At 56.4% G+C, this 17,020-nt stretch overlaps 1 protein-coding gene across 1 annotated transcript in view; it reads right to left on the bottom strand.

Moving 5' to 3' along the window:
* APCDD1L (APC down-regulated 1 like) overlaps positions 1-17,020 on the bottom strand; it is a 57,593-nt gene continuing 40,573 nt past the window's right edge. The window contains exons 2-4 of the mRNA XM_045444123.1: positions 10,372-10,510; positions 7,393-7,945; positions 1-2,444 (exon numbers count right to left, since the gene is read on the bottom strand). Coding sequence (XP_045300079.1) covers positions 1,698-2,444; positions 7,393-7,945; positions 10,372-10,510 — 1,439 coding nt within the window. The 3' untranslated portion in view covers positions 1-1,697. The remainder of the gene's footprint in view (positions 2,445-7,392; positions 7,946-10,371; positions 10,511-17,020) is intronic.

Here is a 17,020-nt window from a genome sequence, read left to right as displayed (position 1 = left end):
TTCACCTCCACTGCTTTTTTTCTCTTTCACACATTCTCTGGGAGACACTCACTTCGCTTCCTTTCTTTAGAACCATAATCCCCTTGGTTGACTTTAATAACCAGCAGGAACATTTTTCAGGCTGTTTAATTTTATTAAAAGATTCAAATTTGATGATAAATGGTGTCATGGTTGCCTCAAGCCTCGGATACAAGACTTGCTCAGCCATGGACACATTATCGCCACCCACCCCCCTCCCCACGGGGAACCGCACCCCCCCACCCCGAGGCAGTCTGAGACCGTAAATAATCTTAATTACTTTTTGTACTTCGGTAAATACACCAGGAACTCTCCTAGCTTTGCGAGACCTACAGAGAATATTAACTTGGTTGGGGTTCTTTTCTTTTGTATTTTTGTTGTTGCCGTTGTTGTTGTTGAAGAAGAATGGGTAGATAAGTCAGAGCAATTTCAGCGGGCTAATGGAACCCCACACAATCTCACGGAAGACAGGGGCTTGCTCTGAAAGCATCATTAGCCTCACAGACAATTGTTGTTCAAGATCTGTGATAAGAGCCAGAGATAGGAATCGGGGGGAGGAAGCAGGGGGCGTCTCACAGGCACAGAGTCCCGGAAACCCTTGAGCCCACCAGGATGCTAGTTAATTTCGCAGTAGACAGAGGAGGCCCTGGGAACACAGGCAGGGGCCTTGTGTCCTCCCCCCACCTTGATGACAGCCCCCCCCCAGGCAGAGGAGGACATCACACGGCGGGGAGCAGGCTGCCTCCTTCTCCAGAAGTTGCCACGGAGCCCGGTGACCCTGACCTCTCCCTGGGATGGTCCCCAAAACACACTCGGAGGTTCCTCTCCCTCCTTGTCAGTTAAGCACAGGGAGCCTTGAGAACAGAGGACGCCTGTGCGGGGCTAATTACAGAGCAGGCCGGTGTCACCGCGATCATTAGTATTAATTACTCTCCAAGGGCTGGAAACGTCGGGTTCCTCCAAAGACCTGCCCGCAGCAGCCAGCCTGGTGCGGGCGCGGGAGGCGCTCTTCTGGGCCCCGGGGAGCGCTGGCCCGGGAGGGCTGCGCGGTGCGGCCGGCTCGAGGCCCCGGCTGGCAGACGCAGGGGCAAGTGCAGGCAAGTGCCAGCAGTCAGGGCGCAAGACAGCCGAGGCGCCCCCAAGGAGACCAGCGCTCCTCCAGAAAGCTGCGGCGACGTACCCGAAAGCCGGAAGCAGCATCTTTAATTCACGGCTGCGGTTTGAGTTTGTCTCGCTAAATTCGGATTAATAGTCTTTAGACGACAAGAGCAGCCCCGGCCCCGTGCGGACTGTCGCGCCCGGTCCCCCAAAAGGCCGAGGGCGGAGTGGGAGAAGGGGTGCTGTCCTCCGCCCGCCCGGGAAACCCCGGAGCGAGCGCTCAGAAACGCGGGGCGGTTGACGCGGCCGCGCCCAGGTTCGTGGTCAGCGCTCGCGTCGAATTGCCCGCCGTGCTGTCCTGGGCTTTGCAGGTGCGCCTGGATTCGGGTGCTCAGCTCCCCCCCCCCCCCGCCCCGGGGGGGGGTGGGGGGGCAGCGGGGCCGCGTCGCTCTCCACGGCGGAGACAGAGCCGAGAGGGGGACGGGCACTTCCTCACCGATGGGTGGAGGGGTCGGTGCCCCGAGGGGGTCCCCCGGGGCGGCGAGGGGCCAGAGGAGCGGCCTGCAGGTCACACGTTAATTTCATAGCCACTCGAGGAGGGCCAGCCCTAGAGCAAGGGGCAGGGCGGGGAGAGGGGCCGCTCGGGGACATGGCCCCCCGCCCCTGAGGTCGGGCTTCTGCAGCAGGGGCCCGGACACCCCGTCACAGAGCACCAGGGGCGCCTGGTAGGACGTGGGGCGCTTCTCCGGGGAGTCGGGACTCGACCCGTCCGTGGGCCTCTGTCCAATGAAGAGCAGGCTTTGCCCGAGGGGGTCTACCTCCATCTTGAAAAGCTCGTACTCCACGTGGGGGAGCCTGATGCCCAGCGGCAGGCACCCGTTGGTGGCTGTGACGTCGCGCTCGGTCCCCAAGGACCAGGCCCCTGGGCCCCCGCAGCTGCTCGGCTCGGAGAAGTTGAGCATGGCCGTGGTGACCTGGTCCATGGGAGTCACCCGGGCCCGCGTGACCTGAAACGCCAGCTCGGTGCCCCCGAGGACCTTGTTGGACGGCGTGCCCCTGGTGTAACGGCCGGCTGCGTAGACGGTGAAGGTGGGCTGACGGCAGGCGGGGTCCGAGAAATGGTGGTAATACCCTTCCCAGGAGCGGTTGTGCCCGTGGAAGGTGAAGAGCCTGGTGAGGAACAGCACAGCGGGGCGCACCTCGCACCCGGGGCTGACCCAGCGGCCGCCCAGGCGCAGGGGCAGGGCCACCTGGGGGGGCAGCACGGGCGGGTGGTGCTCGTTGGAGCCGGCGATGAGGCTGCACGCGGGGCAGGGGCGAGCGTGGTGCTGGCAGAAGGCAAGGAGAACGGTGAGTGTCCGACGTGGACGGGGCGTCGGGGCGCAGCCTGCACCGGGGCATCGCGGGCCCCCCCCCCCCCACCTCCCCCGGTCACTCCCTGCCTCCCGTGCCAATGGCCACTTTGCCCTCTTCGGACCTCCGTCAGCTCCGCCCCCTCCTGGGCCTCCGCACCTGCTGCCCCTCCCCCGGGTGTTGGCCTGGCTGCCTGCTCCTTGTCCCCCCTGAGTCTCAGCTCCGGGAGGCCTTAGCGACACTTTTCCAGATGGCAGACCTCTTCTCTCCACCCCTCCCCCTCCCGTCGCTGGATGGTAGGTCCCGAGAGCCCGGGAGGCCCCGCAGCTACTCTGTTCCCAGCTCCCTGCACAGGGCCGGGCTCACAGCAGCCACATAACGCGTGGGTGAATGAGCCAGAAACAGAGTGGAGGTGCCTTACGCCCTGGGATTTGGAGGTTTTCTGTCCCACACCCCGCCTGCTTGGTCCTGAGATTCGGCCATTCGAGTCTGTGGCCTTTCTCCTGGCTCACTGTTAACCCCCCTCCCAGCCCCCCCCCCCCCTCACTTTTAGGAGCTTCCTAAGTGCCAGGCGTTGTGCAGGGCCCAGCTCGGGCAACTGCCACGTGTTCTGGCCGAAGCTGCTGGAGCTCCGGGAGCCCACGGCCCAGCCTGGACGTGGTGGAGACGGGCTGGACCGTGCCGTCTGGAGCCTCTTCCCCGTCCCTTCCAGACTGAAAACTTCACCCTCCTCGGAGCCGCACCCTCTCCACCTCGGGGTGGAGAAGAGGCACTCTTTTAGCTTCAAAAACGTCCCCCGGAAAGGTGGGCATCGTTCTCTCCCTCCCTTAGAAAGCACGTGTGGCGACAGGGAGGCAGGGCCACGAAAATACTCCTGCCCGTTGCTCAGAGTCTCACCGAGGAGACCGTGGAACAGAGACGCCGCCCAAAGATGTTCACTCTCGTGTTATTTATCATAGGGAGGACCTGTGGCCCACAGGTTGTCAGCCACCGCCACGGCCCCTGGTTGCCCCGGGCCGGGAGCTGCTCTCCTCCCTCTTTGGCCTTAAAGTTGTCCCTGCTTTACAGAGTCCCCGAGCTGGGCTTGCAGTAAAACCCGTCAACAGGAAACGGATGCCAAATCCACGTGTGGGGAAGGACTCAGGCTACATTTTGGAGGAAAGAGGCTCAGTTGAGGCCAAAAAGGAACCAGATACAGACATCTTGGTGTGGGGTTTTTTGTGCATTTGTTTTCATTTTGTTTTGTTTTGCTTTGGAAGGGAGCTGTTGCCCAGAATTTGATCCAGAGCATCATTCTCCAAGGTAAATGTCCTGGGAGCGACCGCTTGTCAAAGCACTGGGGACTGGCAGACATCCCAGGAGGGAACCTCAGGCCAGGGGCACGGGCAGGACAGGCCAGGGAAAAGAGGGGGCATTTTGAGAGCCCAGCTGGGAAGTCAGCTCCATTTTTTTTTTGTCTTGCAAACACACACACACACACATAATTTCCACAGATTGCTGCTGGGTGAGTTTTATGCCAAACAAGCGGCCTTCGGGAGTTCTCGTTTAGAAAGAAAATATTGGATGATTAAGAACAGGGGTTTTTGTGTTTGCTTTTAGTTTTTTAGTTTTTTGCTTTTTTCATTTTCAGATCTGCCACATTAGCAGCTTTTATTATTTGTGTCTGTGATGGACCTCCACTTGCCTCGATTTCCATAATATGGAAACCTGCATTATTTTTGGCTTGGGGGATGTTGACGTGAGGGCAGAGGACGGGAAGGCACTTTGAAATGCCAGCGAATGGCTGCAGAAATGTGACGGACAGAAGTGAGCAAGCTGGGTATTTAGCTGCCGGGCCGGTTAATTGCAACGCTGGCTGATAAGGGTCGAATTTAGGCGTTTTAACCCACATTCGGACTGTTGTCACACTGATGGGGATTGACAGGGCAGGATGCATTACATCGAAATAACACCAGGGCTGTTCTCCCCGCCTCTTCCCCCGCTCCCTTCGAATCTTCTGCAGACAGGACACTGGGGATACTGTTTGGTAATCTGTTTGGATACTGTTTGGGGCAACTGGTGTTCTGCATAACAAATCGAGAGGTAGTGAGCCTTGCAGGTGGGAGAGGAGAGAGGAGAGAGAACAGGCATTTCCTTCTCTGCTGCGCTTGAAGGGGAAGAAAAATGAAAAACCTTTGTGGCGTCATCCTGCAGAGGTCTGGAGTTGCACGTGTTAATACACAAGGCCCCAGCCAGCAGAATTCACGCTTGTGCGGAAGCCAAACTCTTACTGGTTCAAACCTGTTACATAAAGTTATCTCTCAAACAGCACATAACAGTTTCTAATTAACCCCCAGAGGTGACAGCAGGCTTAGATGATTTTGGTCGAGTGTTGGCTGATTGATTAGGATTCTACATCCAGGCAATGAATTTGGGGATCAAATTGGTTTTAAATTAACTTCTAAAAATGTTCATGTTTACCATCTGGTTTGGGTCATGGGCAAAGCTTGGGCCCCAGAGAGCATAAGGTAACGACTAATTCGTTCCTTGGGGGTTTATCTGCAGCATTTTCTTCTCTGAAATGATCTTTTTTTTTTTTTTTTTTTTTTTTTCCCAGGGAGGGGGCAGTTGGTGAGCGGATATTTAATTTAATGTCTGTGCATCTGGCACTGCTTGCCTGTGCCCACATTCCTGATCTGCTTCTCAGTCACCGTTCAGGTTGTATTGGCCACGCTGGCTGGTCAGGCAGCAGGACGGCAGGAGTCTGCGGCCCCAGAGTCCTGCCTGCCTGGGGAGACCTGAAAATTGTCATCTTCTGTGCCCCGGGGGTCCGTCCTCTCTGTATTCAGAGCCGTTTGCCCTCCTAATGAGGTAGTGGGCACCAGTAATCACCCCACTGCCAGAGCCTTCTCCTCTCTAAGTAGGATTAACGTCAGACCAGCCTAGAACATTGGCTGCCAAAAAGGGAATAATTTTGAGATCACGAAAAGAACTCGGGCTGATTTTCTGATTATGAGAACTTCTCACGCTTCTCTGCTGTCCGGATCCTGGCTTGGGAGGAGGTGGCGGGAGAGGAGAGGAGGGCAGCTGGGCTCATCCCTCGTGCCCTCCTTTGGGGTACTTTGGCAAGCAGCTGCTCCCAGAGATGAGAAATTGCCCATCTGGTTTAGTTCCGTGAGTGTCGAGTACACAGTAGGCGCTCGATACGTGCTGAATGATGCGAGCATTGCCTAAGCGCCCAAAGAGCACTGGGTGGCAGAACTCCTGAACTCATCCATCCAATCTACTCCCAGTTTTGGGTTTTTTTTTAAATGCTTATTTATTTATTTCGAGAGACAGAGAGTGGGTATGTAGGAGTGGGGAGAGGCAGAGGGAGAGGGGGAGACAGAATCTCAAGCAGGTCCCGAGCTGGCAGCGCAGAACCTGACACGGGGCTCGATCTCATGAAGCGTGAGATCATGGCCTGAGCCAAAATCAAGAGTCGGTCGCTTAATTGACTGAGCCACCCAGGCGCCCCCGTTCTCGCTTTTGAAAGATATTCCTTGGGGACCTTGTATTGACATTCTCACCATGGCATCCTACCTTGACCGCGCTTTCAATAAACCCTAATAAAAGCGAACTTTTCTGTAATTGTGAGTGTAGGCAGCAAACCCCTGTACCCCCGGACCTCTGACTTTGTTGCCGGCCTCCTGGTAACAGTGTTGCAGACCCTGGGAACATCGTTTACACCCAATTAGGGAGAATAAAGAATTCGCGTTCTTAGTATTCCCCGTGTTACAAATTAGTGCTTTAAGACTCGGGTAACTATTTTAGTAGAAGCGGTTTCCGTTTAAATTCTTTTGTATTTTATTTTACGCTTCTGCAAACACTTTTCTGGGGGGGGGGTGTAGCCCCACCGGAGAAGTCACGAACCTCCCCGCGCCTTGCTGGCCAGGCTCTGCCTTCCGTGCCGAGAGTCCATTCTGCAAATGAAACTCAGATTCTTTCCGCCCGTGTGCTCAGCAGGCAAGAAAGGGCGACCGGGATCTGCCCCAAATGGGGGCGGTTTGTTAGTGGCCGCTTCATTTAAAAATGTACGTTAAGCACCTCAAGTGAAATTCACGCTGGAGTTGGGGTGGGGGAGGCGGGTCTCACAGGGCAGGTCCCTTGGTACTGCCATCTCCTGCCCAGAGTGGCGGTGGGGGGGGGGGGGGGGCGGTCCACGGGCCATCTGGGAGCAGAACCCCAGGCCCCACCCCGGACCCACAGAACCTGACGCTGCATTCTCAGAAGGTGCCCAGACGATGCCGTCTCAAGTCGGCGTCGTGAGAACAGTCAGCCTCAGAAGGGCTGCTGCCCCTGACTTGAGTATGAACATCTCTGGCTCTAGGCCAACAGGGAGGTCCACGCGGAGCTTTAGAGCGCTGCCTTCCACAGGCTGTGTGGCTGACCTCTCCCTGGTTCCTTCACTAGCATTTAGTGGCCCCGACAGTACGCCAGACCCTGGGCCACGTGTGGCGACGCTGGAGAGTGGGACCCCACCCTTGCGGAACGTCTACTTCTAGAGGAGAAGGAGGCAAGTAACAAGTAAACCACGTAGCCCAGGGCAAGCTGAGCGCTGGAAAGTGTGCAGAGTGGGGATTGGAGGGCACATCTGATCTGAGAACTGAGAGAGGCCTGCCCAAGCCCACATGGTCAGCAGGGCAGAAGGGGACCCTCTGGGGCCCGCAAGAAGGATGTCAGGAGGGTCCGACACAGACAGGCTGAAAAGCGGTTCTTTTGGAAGAAGCCAGCCCCGTAAAGACCCGAGGAAAGGTGTCTCAGGCAGAGGGAACAGCACGCGCAGATGTCCTGAGGCACGCAGGCCAGAGTGGGGGTGCGGAGAGGGTCCCAGGCAGGGACCGGACCACAGAGGCCCTGCTGGGTTGGGGCTCAGTGCCCGCCCTCCCGGGGCCCCAGACTCACCAGGGCGCTCTGAAGCGGGCGCTGGTAGCCCGTGGGCCGGTAGTGCCTCCTTTCCACTGGGTCGGTGTGGACGTCCCCCAGGTACAGCTCGTCCACCAGCCGGGGCCCGGCCCGGGGCCGCAGCTGCACGCGGCGCTGCGTGCGGACCAGGCTGAGCTCGTGCATGGTGAAGCCCAGCGCCTCCGTGCAGTCCCGCTTGGCCCGGGCGCTCAGCAGCTCGTACAGTGCCCCGGGCAGCCAGGCCCGGGCCGGGGGCAGCCGCTGGGCACAGTCCTGGCCCGCCCAGGTCTGGTTGAGGCTCCTGGTGACGTCGAGCAGCGCACGGCGGCTGTGAAAGACGATGCCTACCTTGTGCAGCTGGTAGTCAGCCTCGGTGGCACCCCGGGTGACCCAGGAGGCCCGGCGCAGGCGGACCTTGCCCTTGATGAGCAAGGAGTGGGCGGGCTCCCGGCAGAAGGGGTCCCTGTAGTAGAACTGATAGCCTCGGAAGAGACGGTTGGGGTAGAAGGTGTAGGAACGGGTGAGGAACTCGGGTCCCGGGCGCACCTCGCAGCTGTCGGACAGAGACGGGGGTCGGACAGAGCCGTGAGAACCAGCGCGTCGAGCTGAGCGCCTCCCTCTGGGCTGGGCTCCTGCAGCCTTAGTTTGCCTGCATGCTCTCAGCCCCACCCTTGAGCCCAGCGGCCCGCCACGTCATGCCCTGTGGCCTCCTTCAGCGGACACCCTCCCTTGTGGCACGGGTCCCGGTGGGTCCTGTGGATCCCTACTGGCCCGAGAAGTGTGCGGGCCTTGCGGCCAGAGGACCCGGGCTCCAATCTCATTCCCGTCCCTCGGTGGCTGTGGGTAATGCCCCGCTGCTTCCTCTGTGACGTGGAGGCATCAGACTCACCGTCAGGGCCTCCGGGAAGCCGGAGGCACGGTGACAGTGCCTGGGGGGTGCTTGGGAAACAGAGGTTCCCTTGCACCGTTTGGGGAGCCCTGCGCTGTGAGCTGCAGGAGGCGGTGGCCTGTCCGTCCTTCCCCCACTGGGTCCCCGGCACCTGGCCCAGAGCCTGGCACCCCACGGCCCCTCCCTGGGGCCTCACTCAGTGAATCGTGACCGATGGGCACTTACATTCGGTCTCCCCTTCGCTAGGTTGAGTCCCCTGACCGAGTGTAATCCGTGTTGGTTCAGACTTTGCTGTGGAGGGTTCAGATGGGGCGGATGTTGGATGAGTTCCAGGGGGAACAAAAGAGCAGGCAGGTACCCCCTTGGCATGGCTCACGCCATCTCTACTCTTATTTTCGCAAGGGTTTTCAGACCAACGCTGATGGCGCAAAGGAAACATGTTCTTACCCAGCACGCAAACAGTTCCCTTTTCCTTTCTTTCGGTCTTTCTGATTACGTGAAGGAGAAAGTCCCTGTTGGAGCTAACGTGTCTTTAACGCCAACCTCCCTTTTCTCCCAGAGAGAACAGACTCTGAGGCAGGCGACGAATCCAGTGAGAATTTAATTATGTTGTCTTGTTTTCATTGACTTTCTTTTTACAGTTGCCTCCTATTTATGGCAGGTGGCTGTGCTCTCCCTATCCACAGTGAGATTACGCTTCCGTTAAAAATAATTATAGTGCGTGGTAAATGTGTGCAGTTTACTGTATACCAATTATACCTCAATAAAGCTGTAAAAAGAAATGAATATATTTAGGTAAACAAAAGCAAGCTGGTTTACAGAAAAATGTAAGGAGATGCCAGTACAGGAGCTAGTTAAAAACAGAGAGGGGTGACTCATCCGCCTGAGGGTGGGCCACAGCCCTGTCCTCACCTGCATCCCAGACGGGGCCAGAGGTGGGAGATTTGCCTAATGGGGTGCAGCAGGCCACAGCGGATACCTCAGTGGTTCCCGGACTCTGGATTGTTCCCGGCACTGCCCCCAGGAAGCAGCAAAGCCTGTCTAGAGGGCACGAAGAGGAACTTTCTAGGAAGAAAGTTCTAGAAGTTTCTAGAAGAACTGTCCTGGAATGCCGTTGTCTCAGGGCAGAAGCAGCCTGCAACCAGTTCTGATGTTCCCCACACCCCAGTTCTATCTCAGGGTGACCCGGGCCAGTGGCGCCCGGACCTCACCTGGGTTTTGGAGTCGAGGCGGGGGCAGAGCCTGGGAGTGCATCCAAAGTGGCTTTACAGAGCTCATGTCCCCTCCCTCCACCCAGAGTGCTAACAGATGTTTGGCCGTCGGGTTTCTCCCTGACCCCACGAGGTGCGTGGGGGACGTGGAGAGCCCAGTCCCTGAGCCCGGAGCAGGACTGGCCCAAAAAGGGATGGCGGGGGAGACAGGGATGTACTAGGTGGGGAGGAGGCCGCTGCCTTCTCCCTCACCCAGGAGGGAGGACTGCAGAGTTCACGCCCCACTGATGAGGGCGGAGCACAAAGCCGGTTGCCCCAGAGCAGCAGACAGGGCCTCTGAAACGTCAGGCGAGACGGTCAAGGTAGAGAATTCAACAGACCCGCGGGACGCCTGGGCCCTCTCTCGCCTGCTGCTTCCTGCCTCAGCTCAGACTCTCAGCTGAATCTTACCACCTCTGAGAAGCCTTCCCTGACCACTCTCAAGAGAGCCCTCCCAGATCACTGGCTATCACATCCTTGGTCTCGTCTCCTTCGTTACAGAGCTTAGTGCCGTCTCAAGTTTACGTCACTGATTTCTGTGTTAGCCATGTTCAGGCTTGTTCCCGCCGTGGCTCCCCCAGACCTCGCGCGTAGGTGGCACTCGGTGAGGACTGCCTACCAGGCGCTCATATGGATTTCATTCACGCTGGGACGTGATGCCCAGCACGGCCCTGCCTACGAGGTTTGCTCTGTGGAGGGGGGCGGGCAAAGCCATGTGTTTGACAGCGGGTGAGCCTCTCGGACCACTGGACGAGTCGTGCCGCGTGGACGCTGAGGCTCAGGGAGGGTGAGGTCTCCCTGCCAGGGGCCTGCGATCAGGGTGAAATCTCAGGGTCTTACCCAGTGGAGACCCAGGGCCCATCGAGGCGTGGGGGCAGCAGTGCCGTGACGGGTGCTCTGTTGGGCAGGGGCCGTTGGCAGCGAGGCTCCCAGTGTAGATGGCTGTCCCCTCCCGTCCCAGTCGCCTCTGCCGTGTGGGCTGCAAAGCAGACGGACGTGGGTTAGTGGTCCTGACTCCCTGCAGAGACTCTGCCCGCCCTGCCTGCCTCCCCAACCCATCCTGGGCCACAGCAGAGAGCCAGGCACAGTCTGGCTTTGGCCTCTCCCCAGGGTGCCCAGCTCCCCCTCAGCCGCACCCAAATCAAGGTGCCTAGAATCGGCCTCTGGACCCATCGTCTCCTGCATCTCAGACGTGACCGCCATGGAGTACTAGCCTCCCGGAGGGGGATTACCCCAGGTCCCAGCGCTGGAAAGTCTCTGGGAGTTGCTGCGCCACACCAGACTCCCAGGAGCCCAGATCTTCCAAAGACTCGCCGGGCGCTGCCCGGTCCACCGAGGAGCCCAGGTTCTCCTTGACCTCTGCCCCACGGAGCAGGCCAGAACGGCCACCTGCCTGTCGAGACCACTCGCATAACGGGCCCCCCTTGGTGGGGCCTGTGTGTTGTCCGTCTGGGCGTCACGGGCCCCCCGCCGGCACCTGGCACATAGCGGGCGTGCGCAGGCCTGTGGTGGGTACCCGGGCTGATGCGTCCGGCTGACGGCGGGGCCGGGGAAGAATCGGAGGCCCGGGCAGGACGGCCGTGAGCCGCGGGGGCCTCACATCCTCCCGAGGGACCCCCACGTGTGCTCATCTTATGGAGACAAGCCAGGCTTGGCCACGGGGCTGTTCAAAATCCCTCCTGCTTGCTGTCCTGAGGCGAGCGCCCCGGGGCCTTCAGCTGCCGAAGGGCAGCGGTTCCTCCAGAAACCGTCATCTCCACTCAGAGGGCCGGGCTTGACACAACGCAGATGGCGGGATGTGTGGGAAGCTGGGCGGCGAGCAGCGTCCAACTATTACGGCAACGGGCCGTGTCCGGGGGCGGCCGGCCTCGACCCGCTGGCCAGCTCCCGCGGCAGGGCTTTCCAACGGCACTTCCTCCCACCGAGCCTGGGGCCCACGCGATGGGGGGCCAGCGGGGGACCCGGGCCCTGACGGCCCAGGGGCCCCAGGAAGGCTCGATGGTGGAGTGGAAAAGCAGACGAAAGGTACATCCCGCCCCCTTCTCCTCTGCACACCACACCTTCCTGGCACCCCCCCAGGGCAGGCCCGGGGAGGCCTAAGGGTCCCACCCCAGCCCCTTCGCAGCCGTCCGATGGGGCGCGTGACCCCCAAACTCTCTGCGCCCCCGCAGCGTCTCAGGAAAATGAGGCGGAGCAGATTCCTCACTTCCTGGAGGCCCCGGGGTCTCATTTGGAGACCCTTGGGATCCCCCGAGATCCGCTGAGAAAGCAGAGGTGACGCCCTGGTGACCACAGTCATGGCAGCCACAGTTTCTGTGCACCGAGTGTCACCCCCCGCGGGTTTTATTCGCTGCTGACTTTCGTGACGGCCCTCGGAGGCGGGCGTCAGCATCAGCCTCCTCTTATGGGCAGAGAGGCAGGCTGGGTGAGCTGGGCTTGGCTTGCACAGGGGCACGTGCTGCCCAAATGTGACAAAACCCAGGTGGTCAGACTGTGGCTGGCTGGCTGGTTTCACTATTGGCCGTCTTGCATCACAGGCGAGGAGAAAGGGGCTGTTTTCAAGACTCGGTGGGATGAATTTGCTGGCTGGCTGGATGGATGGATGGGTGGCTGGGTGGATGGGTGGATGAAAACGCTGATGCCCCACTGCGTCCTTGCTATATTCCCAGTGTGTCCTATAGCTGATTTATGGGTTTTAACCCACTAAATAGGAGGAATGAAAACAACCACCCTGCCAACTGGGGCTGACATGGCCCCACATGGACACATGTGGCTGCTGGAGGGCTCTCAGGCCATACCAAGGGGAGTCTTGAAGAGGAAGCTCGTGGGGAGTTCCGTATTAACTTGGGCACATCTCGTTTCTTGCGGGGCGTGGGTGGGCGGGCGTTGAAATTGGGCCACGTTGCCAGCGTGACCCTATCAGGAATCCTGAGCCAGGGTGCACGTCCGAGTCAGCACCTCCAACCTCCTCCTGCTCCCACGAGCGGCCTCATCGGGGGACACGGGGGCCCCTGGATTCAGTCCTGCGGTTAATGCAAACATCACCAGCGTGAGCAAACCCTGTCTGAGAGTGCTGATTTGGAGACTTCGTGAAGCAGAGGGAAGAAAAGAACGGAAGGGGTCGGTGTTACCTGCCTGGCCGGAAAATCGAGCTTATGTCTCAGAGCAAAACAGCGGACGGGCCCTGAAGGTTATGTTGGCATTGTCTCCACCAAGCTCTGTTTCTGGAGGAAATGTTTTCTGTTCAAAAGAAAACCAGCCTTTCCGCCCTGTACTCTCTGAAGGTACCGAGAAGAGATGGCCCTTGATGTTAAATTCTGTCCCGAGTCCTCAGAGGGCATATTCCCGCTGAACGTGTTTTAGTTTGTCCTGTTTTCCTAGGAGAAACTAGGATCTAGGGAAGTCATGAAGTCCCAACTGTGTTCGGAGCAGACACACGCAAAACACGACACACAACCGGAGACCTTCGTGGCGAACGCACCAGAGTGGCGCAGAAAACATCGCCTCTTGGCCGTTTGCAAAGCTTCAATTTAAAGGTCGCAAACATGAAATCAACCAGTCACCGATGAATATATGGAGGGCTTTCTGTTGCAGCTTTTGAGGTAGCTTTTTGTTTTTTTTCTCCCCCCCACCTCGTCTGCCCCCCCCCCCCCCCCCCCCCCCGCCGAAAAGTCTTAGCGAAAAGAACAGCTGAACGCAGATGGTGCCGTGGGTCGGTTGCACAACTTTTCGCGGGGACCTGATAGACCGAGTTCAATGCATGGGCCAAATTGATTTTTATCAACCATGGGTTTTTAATTAACAGTGGTGTCCACTTACCGCCATCCATTATTTACTGTTTACCCACTAATTAAAAATTATGCTGCCTTCGCACTCGTAAGAGCAGGGACATTTGAAATTAGATAGCATCGTTCAAATTACCTGCAGAATTACATCCAGAGCGCCCGATTGCTCAGACCAAGCTACTGGGGTTTAAAATATGATCTGCTCCGAGCTGATGTGCCGTCGTGAGTCAGAATGCCAGAAACAGCCTACAGAGGCCAACACCGTATGGAGCCTGCCGGGGGCCTTAAGGGGGGGCAGGGGGCTCGCTAAGCCTCTTCTGAACACACGTCTGCAGACCAGCTGCTCTGTCTGCATTAGGGTGGTGAGTCCTTCCAGCAGTCCCAGGGGAAGCAGCCTGTCAGTGTGCTGTACCCACCGGTCACATCTACAGACCCAGTGGTATAATCCGCACGACGACCCGTGACGTAGGTTCTGCCGATGCCCCCATTTTGCAGATGAGGAAACAGGTTCGGAGAGGCAGAGGGACTTGATTGGTGTCACTTACCCCAGGCAGATGCTTCCTTCCCAATTAAAAAACATAAATAGATGTTGGCGAAATACACCTAACATAAAACTCATCACTTTATAATTTTTTTTAAGTTTATTTATTTTAAGAGAGAGTGAGTGGGGGAGAGGAGCAGACAGAGAGGGAGAGAGAGAATCCCAAGCAGTCTCCCCACTGTTAGCGCCATGCCCAACCACAGGGTTCAAACTCGCACACCATGAGATCATGACCTGAGCCGAAACCAAGAGGCAGACGCTTAACTGACTGAGCCACCCAGGCGTCCCTAAAGCTCACCGTTTTAGCCGTTTCAATTTTTTTTAAATGTTTATTTATCTTTGAAGGAGAGCGAGCGAGCGGCGGAGGGGCAGAGAGAGAGGAGACACAGAATCCGAAGCGGGCTCCAGGCCCCGAGCTGTCAGCCCAGAGCCCGACGCGGGGCTCGAACTCACGGACCGTGAGATCATGACCTGAGCCGAAGTCGGATGCCCAACTGACTGAGCCACCCAGGCGCCCCTAAAGCTCCTCATTTTAGCCGTTTCAAAGTGTTCAAGTAGAATCCAGTGGCATTTAGGTCAGTCACCATGCCGTGCAACCATTGCTGCTGTCTAGTTCCAGAATGTTCTTCTCACCCCAAAAGGAGGCCCTGTACACGTCAGTGAGGACCCTTCATTCCCTCCTCTCAAACCCTGGCAACCACTAATCTGCTTTCTGTCTCCACGGATTTGCCTATTTTGGGTATTTCATAGAAATGCTGTTAACAATCTGCGCCCTTTTCTCATCCGGTCTTCAGAGGACGTGGTTATATCCTCATTGTGTGGATGAAAATGAAGGCTTAGAGAACTTTCACACCCAGCTCCCCCGTCTGTGTTTTCTTTAAAGAGCACGATAAGAGTGGGCCTGAATGAAAAGGGGTTTGTAGCCAGACGAGTATCAGGTCTTCAGAGATCCTTCTTTTGGGGGCAAAAAGCAACAGAAAAGCAGTCTTTCTTCCTGTCCTAATTGGCTTGTTCTGAGGTTCTGGGAGGTGAGTCAGCTGATTCTGGGTGCGGCTGTGAACATTTCTTACCCTCGTGGTTGTGCGCTGATTTTAGAGGGCGTTAAAAAGCAGCCACGGGGCGCCTGGGTGGCTCAGTCGGTTAAGCGTCCGACTTCGGCTCAGGTCGTGATCTCACGGTCCGTGAGTTCGAGCCCCGCGTCGGGCTCTGTGCTGACGGCTCAGAGCCTGGAGCCTGTTTCAGATTCTGTGTCTCCCTCTTTCTCTGACCCTCCCCTGTTCGTGCTCTCTCTGTGTCTCAACAATAAATAAGTGTTAAAAAAATAATAATAATAAATAAAAAAAAAAAAGCAGCCACAGTTACCGTAGCAAACCCGTGCTGTGCGGTCCGCATTGCCGAGGACAAGACTGAATTTTAAAAGGGGGATGGTCTGTGCTTGATTTTACAATATTAAGAAATGCTCAAAGTAAATAACATTTAATAAGTAAATGCATAAATGACTCACAGACAGCCCGAGGGAGGTGCACAAAACGAAGGGGGACAGGCGTGAGGTTAACTCATCACTGCACCTCAAAAATGCAAAAGGACAGTGGCTGTGTGTCCTCGAGCTGCTCTGACAAGGGACCACAAACGGAGTGACCTACCCAACACAACTTTATTCTGTCAGACCCTCAGGCCACAAGTCTGCAGTCAAGGTGTGGGCAGGGCCATGCTCTGTCCGGAGGCTGGAGGGGAGGATCCTTCAGGCATCCTCTGGCCTCAGGTGGCTCCAGCCGTCCCTTGGCTTGTAGATGCATCGCTTCAGTTTTCACCTCCATCTACACATGGGCTTCTCTCCTGTCTTTCCAGTGTCAGCCTACAGATGCCACCGTATTTCTCTATTGGGCGTTCCTAGCAAAGAGGAGGGATGCAACTTTCCTGCCTCGGGGCTGTTGTACATGCTGTTCCTTAGCCAGAGCACTGTTCCATGTGCTTTGTGCTGGGTTCTCCCTCTGCAGTGAGGTCTGAGAGTACATGGCAATCCCCGGCAGGCTGATATCAAACACCCTCTTCTCCTCTTTTCCATTCCCTCTTTGTTTTAAGTGTGGTACTCGCTGCGCCTGGCAACTATTTACCTGCTCTCTGTTTATTTACTTGTATTTGTTGACTTTTCAATTTGAAATAATTTCAGCCTCACAAAAATGTTGCAAAAGCAGTGGAAAGTGCTAGCATACCCTTCCCTAGTTCTCCAAATGTTAATAGCACGCACAGACGTAGTTCTTGGTCAAAACCGGGACGTTAATATTGATAACAATGTCAGGAACTAATCTACAAACCCTACGCACACTTCACTGACTGTTCCATCAGTGTCTCCTTTTTGGTCCAGGATCCGGTTCAGGATCACACATCACACTTATTTTTCACGCCTCTTGTGTCCTTTCATCGGAGACACTTCTTTGGTCTTTGTCTTTCACGACCTTGCTGGTTCTGAAGAGCGCTGGCCAGTATTTCGTAACGTGTTTCTCAGTTGAGGGTTGTCTGAAGTTTCTTCATGATTAAATTCAGCCTATGTAGTTTTGGTCGGAATGCCATAGAGGTGATGTTGTGCGACTGCCAGCGCAACACCCCAGGAGACACCTGGTGTCACGTCAGTTTGCCCCAATACCGGTGATGTTCACTTTGATTATTTGTTTAAGGAGCTGACCGCCAGGTTTCTTCACTGTTAAATTACTACTTTTCTCTTTGTAGTTAATAATTATTGTATGGGCATATGCTTAGAGATAATGTAAATATCTTGTTTTTCATTATACTTTAACCTCCACTAATTTCAGCATCCACTGATGACCACTGATGATTCTTGCCTACAACAATTATTCCTGTAGTGTTTTCCAAATGGATATTCCCTAGTTCATCAAACCTTCTGAGTTTATTGATTGGAATCGTGCTGTATGGAAGCACTGTCTGTTCTCCCATTTACCTCTTGATTCAATTGTCGTTTGTATTAATATGAACCCGGATATATTGATTTTGTAGGTTACAATCCATTGCTATCATTATTCATGTTGTTGCTGAATTGGCCCTGATTTGGTCATTGGGAGATCCTTCAACTTAGCTCTTGTGTAACTTTCTCTATGCCCTGGTCATCTGGTCATTTTTGTGAGCCCTTCCTCATTTTCTGGCACCG

Source organism: Leopardus geoffroyi, chromosome A3 (assembly GCF_018350155.1).
Source record: "Leopardus geoffroyi isolate Oge1 chromosome A3, O.geoffroyi_Oge1_pat1.0, whole genome shotgun sequence".
In the NCBI taxonomy this organism is placed as follows: domain Eukaryota; kingdom Metazoa; phylum Chordata; class Mammalia; order Carnivora; family Felidae; genus Leopardus; species Leopardus geoffroyi.
This window is presented reverse-complemented; position numbering and strand designations above follow the sequence as displayed.